Raw genomic sequence first — 20,235 nt, 5'->3', positions numbered from 1 at the left:
CCAAAACAAAAGCATTTTGAAGACACTTCGTGTACAGGTATCGATCTATATTTCCAGACTCGAGGGAGGGTGATCCCCAGCTCTGAGCGAACCACCTATTGTTTCCCCTATTGCATTTCTGGCACATGACCTTGGCTGGTAAGTTTTAATTTATCCCATTTTAGAGGGCATTACTGCCAACTCCTCTCCACAACCCAGCTCAGGAGCTAGGGGATCACCCCAGGCGAACTGTCTGACAGCACACAATTGCCTTCCACCGGTAAGTACTCTAACACTTCATTAGCATTTAATTGAATTTCGTCTATCAGGAATAATGCTTTTAAGAGCAGAATGCCTCAATGAGAACAGAGCACCCTGTGTACTCTCAAAAGCATCGGTCAGGAGAGATGATTGGAAGCCATTGTGTAAATATGTATTGTGTAAATATGTTTTGTGACCTGCTAAACCTGGTAGTATTAATTTTTTTTTTTAGTTTAGATAGAATAAAAGATCTGTGATTTAGGAAACTTTGTTTTAACCTAGGGTATCTTTTAGACTCGACATTAACAAATATTAGTCAATGTTCAAGAAGGCTCCAGAAAAGTGTGTAAGAATCAAAACTCATTAGTTAGACAGACTCATTAGTTAAAAATCACAATCAAATTCAGATTTTATTCCAAAACCATAAAAGGGGCAAACATATATCACAGTAAAAACAGCTTTGCCTTGATTTAAACAATCATTACAAATAACAGTAATTTATTTAGATTCACTGTTACTTTGTTTACAAAATTGGTAACAAATTATTTATTAATCAAGTAATAAAATACAAACATTGAAATATAACATAACTGTACACTAAAATTTAACAAGTAACCTTTAGCATCAATCCAGAGCAGGGCACCAGCAGTCAAATAATTTTCATGTCCTAACAAGGACATCATGTGAATTTATATGTGAGACTGTTAAGGAGCAAAACATACATCCATAGTTCTTTATGAAAAAAAAAAAAGATGTTGCAAATTAGCCTACTAAATTAAATGCCATCATATAACATCAGAAATGATGAGTTTCACAAAGTTTAATAGCACAAATTCCAATTCATTGAGAGACGTCCGACATGAATCGCAGTGAATCGCAAGAAACCGCTCAAAAGTGATTGTTGCTTATTTGTCTGTTAAATTTTGCTTCTATTTTAAAAGGATATGATTCATAATCCAAGGTTTGAGTCAACACCCCTGTCAATATAAGCTCAGCAGTGTACACATCTGAAATAAAGAAAATAAATCATTAGATTCTGCTTGATGACTCATGAACAGTCTTTTAAATCTATACGCATACTGTAGCATGTTATTTTCATACTACAGTGGTTTTATACTCTACAGTGATAAATGTAAATACTAAGATGGGAACTGGACATGAAGGATATTATGCACTCTTACCAATGTTCTTCAGGAAGTACTCTCGACACATATGCCAGTCATTTTCACAGGTTATCAGAATGATCTCCGGTAAATTCTAGATCAAACATGGATGCAATGGTCAGTTACTATTTTACACATACACATTTATCACATAAACCGAACAAACTTATTTTAAATATTGTCTTACATGCACTTACACGCACTTCCAGCTTGCTTATTTAAAGTTATATAGCAGGCCATAGTTATGAGCCATGTCAAAAACCTTTGGTAACACCTTACAATAATTAATAATTATGACATTTAATAATTATTGTATATACTACTGTTCAAAAGTTTGGGCTGGGTAAAATGTTGTAAATGTTTCTGAAAGTCTCTTAAACTCACAAAGGCTGCTTTTGTTTGATCAAACATATAGTAAAATATTACAATTTATAAGACTTTTCTATTTTAATACATTTTAAACTTGTTTATTTCTGTGATGGTAAAGCAAAATTTTCAGCATCATTACTCCAGCCTTCAGTGTCACATGATCCTTCAGAAATCATTCTAATATGCTGATTTGCTGCTCAAGAAACATTTATTATTGTCAATGTTGAAAACAGTTGTGCTTAATGTTTTTATGGTGAATTTCTTCAGGATTCTTTTATAAATAGAAAGTTCAAAAGAACTTTAGTAAAATGATAGATGAATAAACGTATTAATTTCTTTCAAAAAAGGAAAATCTTTTGGAAGTGTATATTAAGTGCTGCCATAATCCTGGATACTCCTCTTAAATATACGTAGTACGTACTTTCAATTTCACATTGTGAGCAATTATTTCAAACACCAAACAAAACAAAAAGAGCACAAAATCTAGAAAACAGCTCTGTTGTGTAGGCTGTAAATAGATGTTCATTAAGTCTGACACAGCATCCTCATCAATACAACAGCCCCGTACACCCCTGTATTGAGGATCTGATTAGTGTACCTTGTTTTGCTTGTGCTCCATGATCTTGCGGAAGGAGGGCTGCTTGGAGAGCACTTTCCCTCCGGCACTCTCCACTATAACTTTCATTGTGCTGAGGCTTGGACAGATTCCTGGAGTTATATAGAAATACTTCCCCTGTTAAAAGAAGAGTGAGACGACTGAACACGCACCCATCAGTGAAACACATTCAACGTCAGTGCTGAAATGAATAGTTGTTTGGCTTATTGTTCTGCACAGTCATAAACAAGTGAACCTGCACAGAATACAGTGGGGATGTGACAGTGGATGGACTTTGTGTCCTCAAAGCACCTCACCTTGAACAGCGGAGCTGAGTGAGCTCTCTTCAGTGACTCCTCCAGACTAAAACTGAACAACACCTCTGCCTCTGCATCTCGCAGCATGTAGCTCTGCTCATCTGCAAACAAATCAAATGATCACTAGGGATGCACAATACATCTATGCCTGCTAATATAATGTTCTTAAAGGCATAGTTCACCCAAAAATTCAAATTCTGTAAATTACTCAACCACGTTGTTTGAAGAATGTTGAAAACCAAACAGTTTTGGTGACCATTTACTTCAAATGTATGGACAAAAACACTGAGACATTTCTCAAAATACAAGAAATAAAGTCATACAGGTTTGGAACCACATGCGGGTGAGTAAATGATGACACGCTGTCATTTTTTGTGAACTATACTTTTAAATTACAGCCACTGGTGTGACTGAAACAATATTGTAGGCAGATCATATCAGGCCTTATTTTTAAAGTACTAAATAAAGGTGTAAACCTAAAAGGTAACAGTATATTCAAAGCATTTCAATGTTTTAATGCATTTGTTGTAACATTCTAGATTGGAGCTTATGGAAAAAAAACATTACAAGACTGATGATTCCAATATTCATTTGCAAAAAAAACTTTTTTGGTGTCAAAGTTGGCAGTAATACCAAAAATGATAGATGCCAAACAAAATTTCCAGCACATTTCTGATGGACTTTACTTTAACAAGAAGCTGAGTTGAGATTATCATCCATTTCTATGGAAACTGCTTGTGAACTCAAGAACCAACTTTTTCCAATCTATGTTTTCATTACATACCATTAATTTTTGATTTTTTAATCCAAAACCTTTCTTGCTGGGATATGAAGCAAGGCTCCTCAGAGCATCTACACATCAGTAATAATCGATTGAAACGTAAATTAGACTCCACACAGACTCACCCACAAATTTCTGGCTTTTCCAGCTTTCCTCCAGCCATTCTGGAGTGACTATGTGCTTGACTACAGATACGGCAGTGAGGAACTTCACCGTTCTTGTCACTTTGTTAGCAACCAGATGAGTGCACTTCTGAGTGCTGTCAGCCACTTCCCCTCCAAGATCATATAATTTCTGCAGCCAAGGCAAGAGAGCGAGAGCGAGAGAGAGAGAGAGAGATCAAAAAAGAAAGGATAAAAGGATGCAGGGGAGGGTGAACAGAACACCATGAGGGTTACTTAATGAAGCGCATCTGAATGGAGCAATTTTCAGTGCTCTCGAACAGTTCAAATGGAATTAGTTCATGACCATTTTACAAACATCATTTTCAGACCTTTCCAGCAGCCCAGAAATGTTATGGTACTTCAAATTAGGCCATTGTCATTAATTTGACTAAATGTATCCGCTATCTGCAGGAAGTGAGCATGTGTTTAGATACCTTTATGTACTGCTGAGCTTGCAGAGGTTCAAAGCCTGTGAAAAGCACGTAAGGTGTGGACTCAGGTGGAAGCTTTTTAGTAGGTGTTGGCAACTCCTCTAGCCTGCAAAATAAGAGAGACAATGTTATTTTGTCAAAAATTCAGCTCAGAAAGTTCTCCATGTTTTTTGAATTTCTTGTACTTAATGGAACTTACTTTTAATATGTTATTTATTTATTTGAGCTTTTTTGTCACCTACTCCCTAAGTATATGTCTGTCTTTAGGCGTACGCTAGCCAGAGTTTCCACTAGAAAAAAATGGTGCCGGTCAAAGTGACCGGCAGAAGTTTTCGTTTTCCGGACATTTTGATGATATGCCGGTCAAATATCGCCTCTTAATTAGTCAAGTTGAGGAAAACTGGAGGCAGGCTATGTAACTTAAAAAATGACATAATCAGGCCGAATGCAACATGTTTATTAGCCTAACTTTCAAATAGACGGAAAAAACATGAACGTGAACGTGAACATGAACATGAACGAAAAAACAATTGGCGTTAATCAACGCCAATTGTTTTTACTATGGTTTCACATTCATAGTTTAACAAACCAATCCCCCTTCCCCACATAGAATGTCTGAAGCCTATTGTTTTTACTCAAGCGAACTTCCCAGTGTCTCTCCACAACTTGCAATGCGCATAAGCCGCGTAACCTTGTTCTCCGCAAGGCGACTTCGCTGCTTCGCCTTGATCCGATTCTGCAGTGAGAACCCCCTCTCTGCAGGAACACTCGAGACCCATTTTCTACTATGGTTTTGTACGTTTCTTCATTCAGATCTATTTGCGATCCATTCCATTCTAAACGAAACAACGCAGTTTATGCTTCGTCCTTGTTTCATTATTCATTAAGATAATAATTAATAAATGTGCGCATTATTATCAGTGAACTTGATAAATGTTGCAGATATGTTTTGCTATGCATGCACAAACAAATGCCTTTCAACTTATGTGTGCAAAATTCAGAATAAAATGAATGTGCAGCAATTTGTACAAATAGAGAGTCTAGGTCTACTATACGTGTTGTAGCCATTAAATAAGCTCATTTAGTTTAATATTTGTTAAAATATTATAATGTTATTTTTTAATTTATGTTGATTATGAAAAGTAAACCGCACGAGTATACAGGATGCGCAATATCGAGAGACATGGAGCGGGTCAGACATGATTTTGACCACTTAATTAAGTTCTTAATTAAGTTTGTAGAAAGACTTTTTTGAATTGAATTTCGTTTTGTATAAATTGTATCTTAATTTTAATATTTTTTTTATCAACCAATTGCCTGGATTTAAGGATGCCTGGATAATATAGCAGACGATAGGCCTAATCATGCAGGCGCCCGCGCGGTCACTTGCGTTGCTTGTGAACTGGAGCACATCTCATTCTAATTTAACGAAAATCAGCGTAGGCCTCACCCTCACAGACATGAAATATATCTTAAGAAAGCTTGAAATGTATTTTTAACCATTTAAAACGAAAAGAAATAGGCTACTCTCTGATTATGTAATCCATGATGTGCATTTCTCTCTATAGGCGCGTTCATACGGAGATGGCGATCGACAACTTCATCTATACAGCTGTTGTTGCTGTTAATAAACTAAAGATAATAGGCCTATAATTTTGCCTATAAATTGTAATTTTATTAAAAAGGCAAAAAAAAAAAATCCTGTTTAAGTTTTTTTTTTTTTTTACCTATGCTAATACAGGGTGTCTACAGATATAAACAAGTTAAATTTAAGACTTTTTAAGACCTTTTTAATGCCACTTTGAATGAAATTTAAGACCAAACCTGTGATGGAAATACACATTATATTACATATGCGTACATGCGTATATATTAGGGGTGTAACGGTTCACAAAATTCACGGTTCAGTTCGATACGATACACTTGTGTCACGGTTCAGTTCGGTACGTTTTTGATACAGCATAAAGAAATAAATGCCAGAGAAATTTCCTTGATTTAATTTTTTTTCTTTTTTATATTAAAACTAACATCATAAAGTATGATATTTTTTTTTACTTTGAGCAATTCTAGAGCTATAATTGACTCTTCTTAAGAGCATATAAAACAAAACAGCTCCTTGAAAAAAATGAAATGTCATATTGTAGTAGTTATAAACAAAGGTTTATTTTAGTTCAGATTAACATTTGAGGGCAGCAATTGTATTCATAATGTCAAAATAAAACCGACGTGTTACTTGAAGGCATTATAGCCTACTATTCCTGCCAAACTTCCATGGTTGCAGTTAGTGTTACTACAGTAAATCCATGGTGAATGTTGCAGATCTGTGGACACTGATAGTTCATTCATCATGGCACAATGTTTCTTCCAGGTTTCCACGTCAGCGCTGTTTGATCCGTTAATAACGGAGAAATGTGAATGTTTCTCACTAGATCTCGCAGCGATGTTATTACTTCTGTGGCGAATTCAAATGCTTTCTTTACTGCATATCTTATTAGCGCTGTGTAGTAACATTGTTGCATGATCACGATCGGCTCGCGCTGCACTGGTCCAAACTGATAAACGGTCCTTCAACCACACAATAACGAGCAGTTTCGTTCCGCTTGCATTTTACGTTTGCCATTTGATGTTGGGCACTGTTGTGGTCGCTCCGGCGTCTCTTACATTATGAGTGCGCTTGCCACACGCAACACGCCTACATTTGAAATAACGAAACAGCGTTACCAGAAAAAGCCTACATTATCATTATCAATAGCTGTTTATGTAATAAAATCTGAATCATTCTCGCGATTCGATGCTTCACTGGTTATTTGACGGACATTAGGTCCGTCAGACTGAAGAAATTTTAGCGGTAACGTGACCAGAAATATTTAAGACCTATCGAATCTGAATTTAAGACATTTTAATACTTTTTAAGGCCTTTTATTAGGAAAACTTTATTTAAGACATTTTAAGACTTTTTAAGGACCCGTGGCCACCCTGTAATATACACATTAAATTCAGGTAGGCTACTGAGTCGCTGTCCTCAGTGCCCAGAAAAGCGCTGAAACGGAGATGAAGGGGAACCCGTTTTTATTTTTTTATTTTTTGGCTTATTTTAACTGGCCCATGCAGTTTCCTGGAGGCCCACCTACAATCAAAATCCTGGCGCCGTTAGTGCTTCGCAGCGGTCTGATATCAAGAAATAACAGACCGCATTCCACATTGGAATTCAACCAAGCCATGTAATAATGTTTGATAACTTTCAAAAGGTAGAGCCTGTTCCTTTATAACATAGCCAAAGGTCGGTGTATTTTTGCTTTATACATTTTAGGCTTATTCTCAAATTCAGATTGTGTTAGGGGGGCGGGATTATTAGGCAATTTTAAGATTTAATTTTGTCTGACATTTCATTTTTTTTCCGGCCAATGTCCGGTAATTACCGGACAATGGAAACCCTGACGCTAGCGTATATGTACCATGCGCACGGTGCAAATTTCATCATCATTATGGTATGCGTGTACTGTACACACACAGCTCTGTACGCTCAGCTAGCACAAGCACCTTGCACATGCAACTTGTCTAGCTCTTGGGTGACTGGGTTAAGAGATACGCATAACTCCAGTTTAAATAAAGAATTTCTTATTGGTCATAACTCCTGGAGAGAAATGGGGAAGACACTGGACAAAGATGAATATTTTGATCATTCATGCGTCGAGTGCCTGTGTTCACATATGCTACCACATTGAGTTTATTGTAAAGGCTATGAATTTGGCTGTACTCATGCACTAAGCATTCACAATAAAACTGAAGTACACTTTGGGTTTTACAGGAACATTGAGAGATACAACAGAAAATTATAGGAAAAACGGAATCACCACAATCCAGATTCTGCTATACAGCTCTACCTACAGTTACAGCAATCTTTCACTGTTTGTACTCACTTGGGCCTCTTGTTGGGCGGCTGCAAGCCGATGTCAGCCTGTTTCTGTTTCAGCTGCAGTCGCAAGGTCTGCGTGAAGAGACAACAAAAAAAGATGACTGAGTCTGCACACATACACCTCTGCCCAGACATGCGGTTACATGTGTATCCACTGAGGACCTTCACTGCAAGACTCAAGCATCTCAAACGAGAGAGAGAGAGCAATCAGAGTGTGTCCGTGTGAGAGCCCACTCACCGCCAACGCCTCCGATGAGATCTTCACAGGAATGCGCCAAGCACCTGACCACAAAAATGAGAGCATGTTATATTCTACCTCCTCGATAGCCTGGAAATCTGCCAGCTATAGTGTCAAAATAACTTACAATTACATTGCTGAAATTTGAAATAAAACTTACTCAGAAGATTGTGCACAAGATGTGGGTTGGGTGCCAGTGGTTCGGGCAAATTGAACTGAGAATATCTACTGTGCTGGATTTGCCTCAAAGCTTCAAAGTGCCCCAGAAGTATGTCACACAGCCACTGGGCGTTCACACATGGGATCCTCCACTCCTTTGCCTTCTCGTATTTCAGCCCACTCGGCCTGATGGCATTGACAGGCATATTAACAATAATTACTAAAAACAGACAGATTGAGTTTCCAGAGAGATATAAAACAATTACTTTTGGTTTAGTTTATATAAAAAAACACTCTACTTTAGATTTTCTACACAAAGAAACTTTTAACAGTTGCTAGAAGAAAAAAGTGAGCAATAAGTTGGAAGCAGGCAACAACAGGAGACTGCATTGGTTCTTACTCTTTACAGATGAGCACAGTGTTGCTTCGACACAGATAGCCTGTGTATCTTGCTCCTGCTAGATAGGCCATGAGCTTCAAATCATCACGGTCACTGTCCACGAATCCAGTCACAGAAATAACCTGAGTTACGACAAAAAACACAAAATCAGATAATGACACTGAAGTTCATGTAAAAGCCACTCAAATGCATGATAAACTGGATAATGGTATATGATTAACATAGGACTGGGTATTTGATTATATTTTATTTGTTTTTTGTATTGATTCAATATCAATGAGTATGGTTCACACACTAAAATGTGTGAACGTTCATGCCCTGGATTAGTATTTTATTATTATTTGCAATAACACAAGTATTTTTATTTAAAATACTAGGATTGTTTAAAATCAGGACATTATTGTTATGGATGTATTGGCCAATAATCAATATTGGCTGATTTTTTTTTTTTTTTTTAAACAGCTGATGATCAGGGCCAATTGCATCCTGCCAATCAAAAGGGGGCAGTAAAACAAATAGTACTACAACTCATACTGAGTGTGAAGAAATGTCTTGTGTAGAATTTAAGGCTGTCGAAGTTAAAGCGATAATGTAATAACACAATCTCACTTTAGCACAGTTTTAAAAAACAATTGCCGGCATTAGCTCCGGATCTATTTGACCCTATGAATCACAAGTAGTTCAAGTGAGGGTTGCCCACTCCATGGTTTCAAATTCTGTCAATTTCACCACAAAATTCAAGCAATAAATGCCACTTTGACGGTCTTAAATGCAGTGTGAAAAGATCGGTATATGAAAAGATCATCTCTTATGCAACTGTCCAGTGTTTTAGTCACAAAACGTTTACATAGATATGTTATTTGAGTGTGTGAATTATATCTGAAAACAAATAGCAGTTAAATATAATAGTTTGGGTTTTGCTATTAATTTTAACCTTTCATATAATATAAATGTACTAAATGAGAAGGTTCCCTGTAAAGTTTACAGCATTAGTTGGGAAATATGTACTACCTAAAATATATACAAATTAATCAATATTGAATTGAACTCTGTAATACCATTTACTGTGATATTTTCAGAGATGGTTATCACAGCATTCGACAGCATAATAAAATTCAAACAGTAGAGCATAAAAGCCGGAGACATAATCACCAAACTATCAGCATCAGCAGACGTAATTTTGAATAATCGGATATCAGTATAGAGCAGATATTTTGTATCGTGTATCCCTAATTATCAATTATTATTAATAATAACAACAACAACAACAACAATAAGATAGAGGGATTATTTAAAAAAACATGCACATATTTTAATTAACCCCAATATATAAATATGATTCATTACTTTAATTAACCCAAATATCTTAATATTATTAATAATAACAATAACAATTACTTCCAAGTAATGACAGTCAGGTATAGTTTAAAAGACTGATGTAATGAATACTGAAATTAATCTATAATTTTGATATTTTTATCCAGGCCTAATTTAATATGATGCTGAACCCTTGAATAGAAAGGGCTGGTTCTTACATGTTGCGAGCAGGGCTTGGCCCCTGGAGGGAAGCTGAAGGGAAGATGAAGAGTCCTGTGGGGGGGGACCATCTTCTTCTTCTTGAGGACAGTGTTAAGCCAGTGAGCAGTCACACAACGCTTTCCCTCTCTCAGAGCCTGGCGCAGGAAAAACAGTTTAATAACAGATCATTAGTAAATGTCACGACTGAGTAGCCTAAAAAAGCACACATAACATTCAGGGTGTATTCCCACCAATTAAACCATGCAGTATAAAAGATGGTGGGGATGATGTATAATGTATGTTTCTTTTCAAAGCAAGCTTTTGTGTTTACCTGGAGATAGGTGTTGCTGACTTGACTCTCACAAAGTAAATGAGTGCAGCGGCTAAGAGCAGAGTCTACAGTGCCTCCATTTGCCTGAATGATCTGTTTGCAAAATAACAAATGTCTTAATTAGATTCTGCCAGAAAAACAAAAACAAAAATATGTAAAAGGGTGTTAAGCGATGGGTCGATGCACCTTCTTACAGATGTTCTAAAATACAATTTCGTCATGTGCTACTCACATTCAGAATCTAAGAATTTAAGAAACCGATTAATTTTAATAAATTTACTGACACTTGAAAACATCCAACTTTAATTAATTCCTCCCACTAAATGAAGTTTGTTGCACTGTCTGGAACTGGGTTGCTTCATCACCTGTTCTCTGTTATTTTCTGTATATTTAGAAGCACTTTACGTTAGGGTTGTGCCGATAGTCGATAGTATCGTGTATCAAGATGCCTTTGACGATATCAGTACGATAACTGGCTCGTTTTCTCATTACTGTTTAAAATTATTATTATTATTATTATAAAGCTAGTATTGTTATTAAATTAACATTAGGAACTACAATTAATTTGCCTTGCATAAATAACGACATCACCACATAGCTTAACACATCACCGACACGCGCGTATGAGGACTCCTCTAAGGAAATGTTTTTAAAACAGACTAAAAAAACTACATCCAACATCAAAATTGAATTGCAAGGTGATCCATTCACAAATTGTCAAGAGTGCTTGTTTTAACAGACGCATCATTCTTATACAGATCCGAGATGAAAACGGCATCGTTGTTCGTCAGTATTTTGTTTCCATAGCACATTAACAAAACATTTAATGGTAAATGGACTGCATTTATATAGCGCTTTCACAGACCTATGGCCACCAAAGCACTTTACATATAGCCTCACATTCACCCATTCACTCACTCATTCATACACTATTCATAAAAACAATAAAATTTCAAAATATTAATAATAATAATAATATCACTAAAATGATATAGGCCTAATAACAGTCTTTAGTTCACGAACACAGCACAACTCTGCCATCTGTGAAAATCAAAAGCAGCTTCAAATACTTGTTTAACGAGAAATATTATTCTAATTTTTTCACTGTCATTAATGTAGGTCCACAAGAGAAATATTAAGCCAGTAAATTAAGATAGTTGCTATACCATTATATCCACTGTTGTCTCTGAGAGAATGCGCTGTTAAATGCAGCGACAGATGCCGAAAGCTCAGTCCGTTTCTGCTTTCACTTTCAGGGAATGAGCGCATTTACTTGCACGTTCTTAACCCGATTATGCTGAATAAACTGACAATGCATGAGGTCATGTAAACGCATTAACCCGCATTAAGTCATAAGCTGAAGTATAAACCGATCGACTCAGCTAGATTTTTGCCCCTTACTCTCATTTCTCCTGGCATTTAAAACACATTAACCGGTGTTCTTTGGGCTTATTGAAGTGTGCATAATGTGAAGTGCATCCTGACAGAGAGAGAACTGGTAGGAGGACATATATCACAAACTCCGACTCTTTCTTGACCCAAGAAATTATTAAAACATGTTCCCATCTCGTGCAGAAGTACAGTCAAAATGCTGCATCTGTAACAGCATGAGAGGATAATGTGTGTCCGTAAATTTCCCGCTGACATGTTGAAATACTCATGTACAATATTCTCAATACAAAAATGATTAGGATCTTTTTTTACCTCACTATACCAGGAAATAACCTGATTTAGCCTATTAATAAACACTCCACCTTTGCTAACAAAATAGAAAAAAGATTCTCATAAAACAAGCAAATGAATGAGTAAATAAGCAAGTTAATAATCAAATAAGTAAGCCCCACCCCCCTCATGATAATATTGTGTATCACCAATCTCACAGGCGATAGGACGATAGGACAATATGAAAATGGAGCATATCGTCCAACACTTTACATATCACTCTAAACTGTTTTCTAAACAAAAAACAAAACAAAAGTTTACAGTTTGGTGTAACTAATTTAGTATTAGCTGAGGTGTGGTGGAGTCACTTGCCCTTTTCCATGTGGCCAGTAACTGTTTATCAGCCATCTGTTCTGGATAGTCAGCAATAGCAAAGATACAGCCAACCAGGAATCCCTCTTCAGGGACTGAAAAAAAAAAAAATGCATGAAGCTAAATTTATCTGCCATGTTCTCAGTTCATTCAGAAAAAATGTTTAGGATAGCTAAAATTTGCTGAGACATACATCTCAATAGCATATGTATTATATGTATTTTGTTCACAAAAAAACCACTGTACTTACTGTCTTGGCCTGGCTCATGCCCAAAGAGTTGGTGCAGCTGTGTAGGCATCACTGGAGGTTGCAGCATGGTCTGGGTCTGATGTGGAGTAACCTGCTGGTTCTGATGCTGCAGAGGCTGCTGGTTCTGCAGATGCTGCTGTTGCATTTGCTGCTGTTGTTGCAGCTGTTGCATGTGCTGCTGTTGGAGTTGTTGTTGTAGGAAATGTTGTTGTTGCTGCTGCTGCTGCAAATGCTGTTGGTGCATCTGCTGCTGGTTTTGCTGCTGCTGCTGCTGTTGTTGTTGTTGTTGCTTCTGCTGCTGCTGTTGTTGTTGTAACTGCAACTGGAGTCTATGCTGCTGTTGCAACTGCTGCAATTGCTGCTGCAATACATGTTGCTGCTGCTGCTGCTGCTGCAAGGGTGGCCTCTGGAGCTGCTGTGGTCGCATTTGTTGCTGTGGGAATGTGTGTTGCTGCTGCTGCTGCTGCTGTTGTTGTGCATACATCTGCTGATGCATCTGTTGCTGTAAGAACTGATGGGATTGCTGAGGCATTTGAGGAAAGCCCTGCTGCTGCTGCGACTGCGGTTGCTGCTGCTGCTGCGGTTGCTGCTGCTGTTGTTGTTGCGGTTGCTGTTGCTGATGGTGGTGCATCTGCATGACCTGCGGCAGCATTATAGGATGCTGTTGTGCCATCTGTTGTGGGTGCTGTTGTTGATGTTGTGGTAGCTGATGTGACTGCTGCTGCTGCATTAACTGTTGTGCTTCAGGTGGTAGTTGCTGCTGGGTCGTACCTGGATTAAACAGAATCTGGTTGGGAACACCAGACTGGCCTTGATTTCCCAGGTGCTCCACCACACCTTTAGAGGAGGATGAAAGACCCTGGAGGATCTAAAATTACACACAATTAATTACACACAGAAAATATAAATCATACCAGCTTCATAAATGTAAAGAAAAGAATCAAACTGAAGAAAAAAAAAAACCCTTCTTTACATTATTTAATAAAAGTTTTATTACTGAATTAATATTTAATTAAGTAATAAAATAAGCACAAATATTTATAAATACAATAGAACAAAGTTACAAATAAAGTAAGGTCTAATTGTAGTACTCAGGTTCAGAAATGTATTAAGTGTAAAATAACACTACACACTGTTCACCGTATAAAATAAATATAGATTTATCTTTCTTAAAGCTGTGATTTGTTGTTTGATTAATGTCACAGACAGCACGCATTCAATATACTGGCACACATCCGTTTTTTTTTCTCAACTGTTTACGTACACTTAAGACATAACCGACTGTGTTTAATAGAATGCTTGCAGAGGCGGGTATTTTGAGATAATTTTGTGTCCATTCAAGCACAAGGAGACGTGAAAGAACTCAATTCTGTGTTCACGCACTGTCGGTGTGCACGATTTGTGCGCACAGAAAACAGCGTGTGAGTACCGAATTGAGTTCTCTTTCTCCTCTTCTTGTGCTTAAAAGGTTTAAAAAACTACGATCCGTTACACCCCATTGCCAGCAAATAAATAAGTGTGCTGGTTTCAGAGTAAGGTCATTTACATGCGTGCCGATCACCAAGCCACTCTGAGACTCTGAAACACTGTATTTTGAACTTTATGTGTAAATGGCACACTTCAGTCTGAAACCGGTAGCACATACATTTACTTAAATAGGGTAAGTAAGCCTGCGTGATTTGCCAATTGTACTAAGCCATTTCAAAATCTCTACCAATGGATACATCTTTACTGTCACAGAGTACATACGGTCATAGTGCTCAAAACTATTTCTTACATTGGAGGGTCGCGAGGCTTGTTGCGTATCTGCATTGTTAGTAATGTTCCTCAGCGTCCTGGGAGTTGGATTCCATCCACCCATGACCTCAGATCTCTCCACCCCTAGAGGCACACCTCCACCTGTGCCGACCAGCCGAGCATCTGGCGGCCCAAAGCCTCCAGGTACAGGTGGGACATTGGCACACAGATTGATCAAACCCGTTTCTTTGCCAGGCTGTAGTCGACGCTTGGCAGGGCCAGGCTGTGGCACCTCAGCTGGGGTCCAGTTCAGGTTGCGGTCTTCCTTCTCTGGGGACGAGTCATCAGAGTCATCGAACATCAACTCTGATTTGTGCTCATGCTTTGGTGAGGTTGAACGACTACGCCTGCCTACTGGGGAAGCATCACGAGATGATGTAGGGCTGGACCTTCGGCTGTGAGGTGAGCGTCTGTCACTGTAGCTGCCTTCAGAACCTGAGCTTCTCTCATTTTCATACTCACTGCCATCCTCTTCCGGTGCCTCATATAATGTAAGCCGTGGGTGATATAAAGTCTCATCTTTCCTGCTCTTTTCTTTTACAGAGTCCAAAATCCATTCTGGGGTTACTATCTTAATGTTGCTATGCCGCAAAGCACACTCATACTTGGCCTGGAAAAGACAGAAAAAAAACAAATGAAGAGCCAATTTCAGTTGTACTGTAAAATATATTATATTATTTTTTTAAATATTCAATTTTATTTTACAGTGAAATATTACAATAGTAATATTGTTCATTTTGTTTAACCCTTTTCTCTGCACCCCCATTTTGGCAAGTGGGCCATAAATGACATACCCAAAATAAAAAAAAGTTGCTGCTCATAAGTTATTCTGAATAGACACATAACTAACTTTTTAAAATAAGCCAACAGTTTCCAGTTTAAGATTTAGAATTAGTCAGACTGTTATTAATATGGAGATATATAAGCTCAAACATAAAAACAAATATAAAAATATTTAGAATGTTTTTTAAATGTATAAAAAAATATTATGTGGCTGTGGTGTAGCAACTTAGAAATACAATAAAGTTGAAGTCACAAGTCTGCTCATGCTTCATTTCAAATCTAAGGATGTTATCTCTAAAAATATAATTTTTATGGACAGTACCTAGTACCTGATATTTTTTTTAGTACCACCTCAGTTGAGGTTCCAAGCGAGCCGTACTGATACTAAAATTTGATGTATAAACACTGCAGATCACTGATTGGCCAGAGATAATCGTCACTACCAGCGTCATTGGATGTGAGTCATTTGAATTTGGCACAACTATAACGATCAGTCTATGATCCAACCCACTTTAAAGCGGTACTAAACTGCAGTGGAAAAGCAAACTAAGCCAAAGAAAAGCGAGTCAAGGCGAGCCATACCATCCAATGGAAAAGCTCCATATGCCTGCTCTGGAGATAACTGCCCCGGAAATATTCATGTTTCTATTGTTCTCACTCGAGAACTCTTTCATACCTCTGCCGGGTATGAAACCTAATCTTCATTACTCTTCTCATTATTCTTTTGCTTTTTATTCAGAGGCTATTAGCTGTTATTCTGGTATTATGGCTTCCCATTCACACTGCTTTGATCCCAATATACAGGGTTCGACATTAAGCCTTTTCATGTGCTTGTCCAAATCTGTCATTCACTTTTCTGAGAAAAAAAGTTTTCATCAGTGTTCAATCAGCTTTGATATATTATCAGGCATTTGCCCCCTAATCTTATTAAATGTATGCTTCATCATTCATTTTAAATTCTTAAATTTGATCAATAAATTAAATTAGAATAATAAGACACCATAGGGATGTTACTCTAGGTAGGGCTGATCAAATTAAAGAATTTATGTTACATTATTTAATGTAATAGAATCAGAATCATTCTCTCATTTTATTGATTCCCTAGTTCTTTTTTTTTGTTTTAATCAGGCTATTTGTCCAGTTGGGCAAGTAAAATTCTCTTCTAATTGTCCCTTCAAAAAAAATCCACTTGTCACGGACAAGCGGACAACCGTTAATGTCGAGCCCAGATTTATCCACCTATTATAAAACAACTTTTTTTACGAACTTGCATGAAATTATTTTGACAAAATACATCATGAGCATCAAGCTACATAAGACAATTTATACGATTAATTCAAAACTCCCTTTAAAACACCAACAAGTATTTGCAAAAATTCCAACTGCAATTTATTTAATATGGGTTTTGGTCATATGTTGTTGAAACTTGAAATATGTTATTTATAGCCTTTTATAAGCTGTAATAATAGAATATTGGTGAAACGGATTTGGCAAATGCTCCACAAGTGTTTGTGTTCCATACAGGTTTCGAACAACTCGAGGGTAAGTAAATGATGGCAGAATTAACATTTTTGGGTGAACTATCCCTTTAATAAAGGTTATAGATCCAATTTAACCATCGGCGTCACAGAAAAAGTGGCAACCCCTAATCTGCAGTGAAGGAATCTCAGATGTGATATTTCAAAGAATGGATCTGACCTCTAGGTATTTTCTCATCATTCAATAAAATATGCGTTATATTTGTTGGCGAATATATCGTTTCCCAGGTTACCATCGACAATGGCATTTTCTTCCATCTCTTTGTGTTGTCTCTTTATTTCTAAAGGCTGAAGAATATGAACATTATGAAAAGTTAATTTCTGAATTCTAAGGAAATTCATACAGGTTCGGAACAACTTGAGGGTGAGTAAATGATGACAGAATTGTCATTTTCACCCAAACTATCCCTTTAAGGCTAGAGCACCCAGGAACCAGGCATGGGCTCTGTAACCCATTATTTGCATTTTCGGTTCATTGCCAGTTTATTTAAAAAAAGACTGTTAACAATCTCCGTTTCCAAGTCCTCATTAACCAATGCGACAAAGTCAGGTTTGTTAAAATTCTTGCAGTGGGCGGTGGAAACTTGCGGGTTTGGTTGTGTGGGCCATGAGATGGAAGATGATGGGAATCACTGGCTATGGCTAACAGTCGACAGAAAACAGGCTATAGTCTGAGGCAGCGCTAAAAAATAACAATAATTATTATTATTATTTTTATTAAACATTATTATATAGTCATATAGATATAAAAACAAAATGAATAACAACAACAACTTAAATAGCCGTTTTCTGAAATAATTTTATGATAAATTACAGCATGATAATGATAAAATTTTGTGTTTGACAGATACACTAATGCCTACTGAATCCACAACCCCAAAATTCAAAGAAAACAAAGAGATCACATCACTGCAATTACAATATTTTCATGATACTTATCAAAGTACACAGAATATTTCTCAATATTATGAGTTTAATCAAAAAGGTTTCAGCATTGCTCACCAGATATATCCTTTTATAGTTTCCTATAAAGGGCAGGCTTTGAAAACCTAGACAGTGAAGATAATAAAACTGACCCTTTTTGAATACACCACTCAGACCTCAAAAACAGAGCCAATAAAACCAGACCAGCAATCCAGTCCCATCCCTCAGTTGATCCAAGAGAAAACAACCCACAGATGTAAACCTAGACAGTGTCTTGCAGATAGCAGCTGTTAAAGGCACTCTATTAGTCGTAAACTTTAACTGAGCTGCTGAATCTCACACACCTCCCCCACTTTACTATGGAGAGTGTGGACCATAAGACTGTTGATGCACAATGCCTTACTGTGCCCTATATATTTAGTATTAGTAAACACACACCCTCAATCTGAGTGACATCTAACTAATAATAGCAAACATTAATTATACGCATTAAGACAAGATGACAGACATGCGCTTACCCCCTTTGGTTCAGGCACAACAAGATGGGTGCACTTCTTGTTGAAGTGGAGCTGACAGTCACCTCCATAGAACGTGATAAAGGCCCAAAGTGTGTTGAGATCCTCTGCCAGCTATAAACAAAGACAAGATTAGTAAACACTAAAATCAACCCTGCAGCCTGATAATGGCAGACAATAATATGTAGATTTTAATGAATATGCATGCATTACTTACATGTGGCAGACAAGCTGTGACACCAAAGAACACTTGTCCTGACTCTGGAGAAAATCCTGTAACTCTGATTTATTAACCGTCAAGATAAAAAAATTAAATGGTATGATATTCCTCTTTAACTCATTATCAGTTCCAAGGCTGCATGAAGTTGATGGTGACATGTGAACATGGGTGCAAAAACAACAGTAGAACTGAAGTTCTTCAAACCAGTGAATCTTTAAAGGATACGGTAGCAGGTCTCCACATTTGACAGACAGGATCACCCAGCTTGGCTGAAACAGAAATTAATATGCATGTTAAACATTGCAGCACAATTGTATTAGCAACAGTAAGTGATCACATACAATTATAGGCAGGAGATCTGTCTAGAATGTTGCCAACTAAAAATGTCTGACTTCTAAACCCTTCAGTGCAATATTATGTCTGTTTACCTTCACAACAGGCAAGTCAAAGACCTCTCTGGACTCCCCGACCTCTGGATTGTCCCCATCTTCTGCTATAATGTGGGTGGCGAGGGCATTGTAAGACACTTCTTTTCCTTTCCCAGCTTTCAGAAGTTGCACAACCTATAAGCAAATGTCAACAGGCGATCATCACCATGTCAGTCATAAAACAGATAATTCATAAAAACAAACTTATAATCTGCTTGCTGCAACTCTTAATATATGGACCAGGAACCGTACATAAAATCGTGCAAAAATGTAAGCAAAAACTACACATAATGCCAAAAAGATGAGACACTATGATAAACACAGAAGAGGGCTACAGATGCTAGCGTTATAGCGTTTCCTTGACCTCCCATTTAAGATACAAGCTAGCCTTGACAAATACTGTATACACACAGTTCAGGGGCATGATTATTAATTCACTTGCAAATAAATCGCTGATACAACTAAAAGATTAGTTCAACGTGGGAAGTGTCGCATTGTTGTCACTGATGATGGCTAACATGCTGAAGAAAGGACTTTCGCTAACAGCAGATAAAGGAGTACACCATACATACAAAAGAGGGAGTCCTGAATAAATAAACCCTAATATACTCAAGAGTTACATTAAATACAGTTTGTCCAAATGTATCCTCTACTTTTCGCCATGTTATGAGTGTTTATGTGGGTTAGCCTTTATGCTAACACCAGTCAGTAAGCCACTATTAGCCAAAAGGCTAAATGAATGTCTTATTACAGTTAAATATACCTTCTGATCAATGTCTCCCACCACATAGAATTTCACGTCCTTGAAAAGCTCTTCCGGTACTTTTAAGTCGTCTTCCGACATTGTTTTAACTGCTTTAAATTATTTTACAGCGGAAAGTAAGCATTGTGTGGCTGTCAGATTAGCGTACAACTGGCCTCATAGGAAAGAGGAACAGAAGCGCCAAAGAGGATTCGGCGGGCTCTGGGCGCTTACATGTCTTTCATGGGGGGAGATCAATCACTTTACGCAATTACGTCTGGTAAATATATAAAATGCAAGAATAAATTGTACAAATTCCATTATTAACTTACTTATCTTGTTTCGAAAATTGTTTGGTAGACTTAAAATATTTAGTTTTATA

General features: G+C 37.3%; 1 protein-coding gene across 2 annotated transcripts; it reads right to left on the bottom strand.

Moving 5' to 3' along the window:
• Positions 1-624: 624 nt before the first annotated feature.
• On the bottom strand, positions 625-20,029 carry paxip1 (PAX interacting (with transcription-activation domain) protein 1). Of its 2 annotated transcripts, XM_084119533.1 has the most exons (21): positions 19,875-20,029; positions 19,112-19,246; positions 18,909-18,952; positions 18,681-18,744; positions 18,467-18,577; positions 14,684-15,313; positions 12,907-13,774; positions 12,657-12,751; positions 10,623-10,715; positions 10,309-10,446; positions 8,774-8,895; positions 8,375-8,559; positions 8,215-8,258; positions 7,981-8,048; positions 4,064-4,166; positions 3,591-3,759; positions 2,685-2,785; positions 2,371-2,505; positions 1,422-1,497; positions 1,187-1,247; positions 625-935 (listed from the first exon to the last, which is right to left on the bottom strand). In XM_084119533.1, exons 1-21 carry the CDS (start codon positions 19,953-19,955, stop codon positions 920-922), a joined length of 3,339 nt encoding a protein of 1,112 aa, XP_083975659.1. In that variant the 5' UTR covers positions 19,956-20,029; the 3' UTR covers positions 625-919. The 2 variants fall into 2 exon arrangements, with proteins under 2 accessions (XP_083975659.1, XP_083975658.1); XM_084119532.1 differs by having other exon boundaries at positions 625-1,247.
• Positions 20,030-20,235: the final 206 nt, after the last annotated feature.

Source organism: Abramis brama (genome assembly GCF_963993115.1).
Source record: "Abramis brama genome assembly, chromosome: 7".
NCBI lineage: Eukaryota > Metazoa > Chordata > Actinopteri > Cypriniformes > Leuciscidae > Abramis > Abramis brama.
The sequence above is the reverse complement of the archived record's forward strand: the minus strand, read 5'-3'. Positions and strand labels throughout refer to the sequence as shown.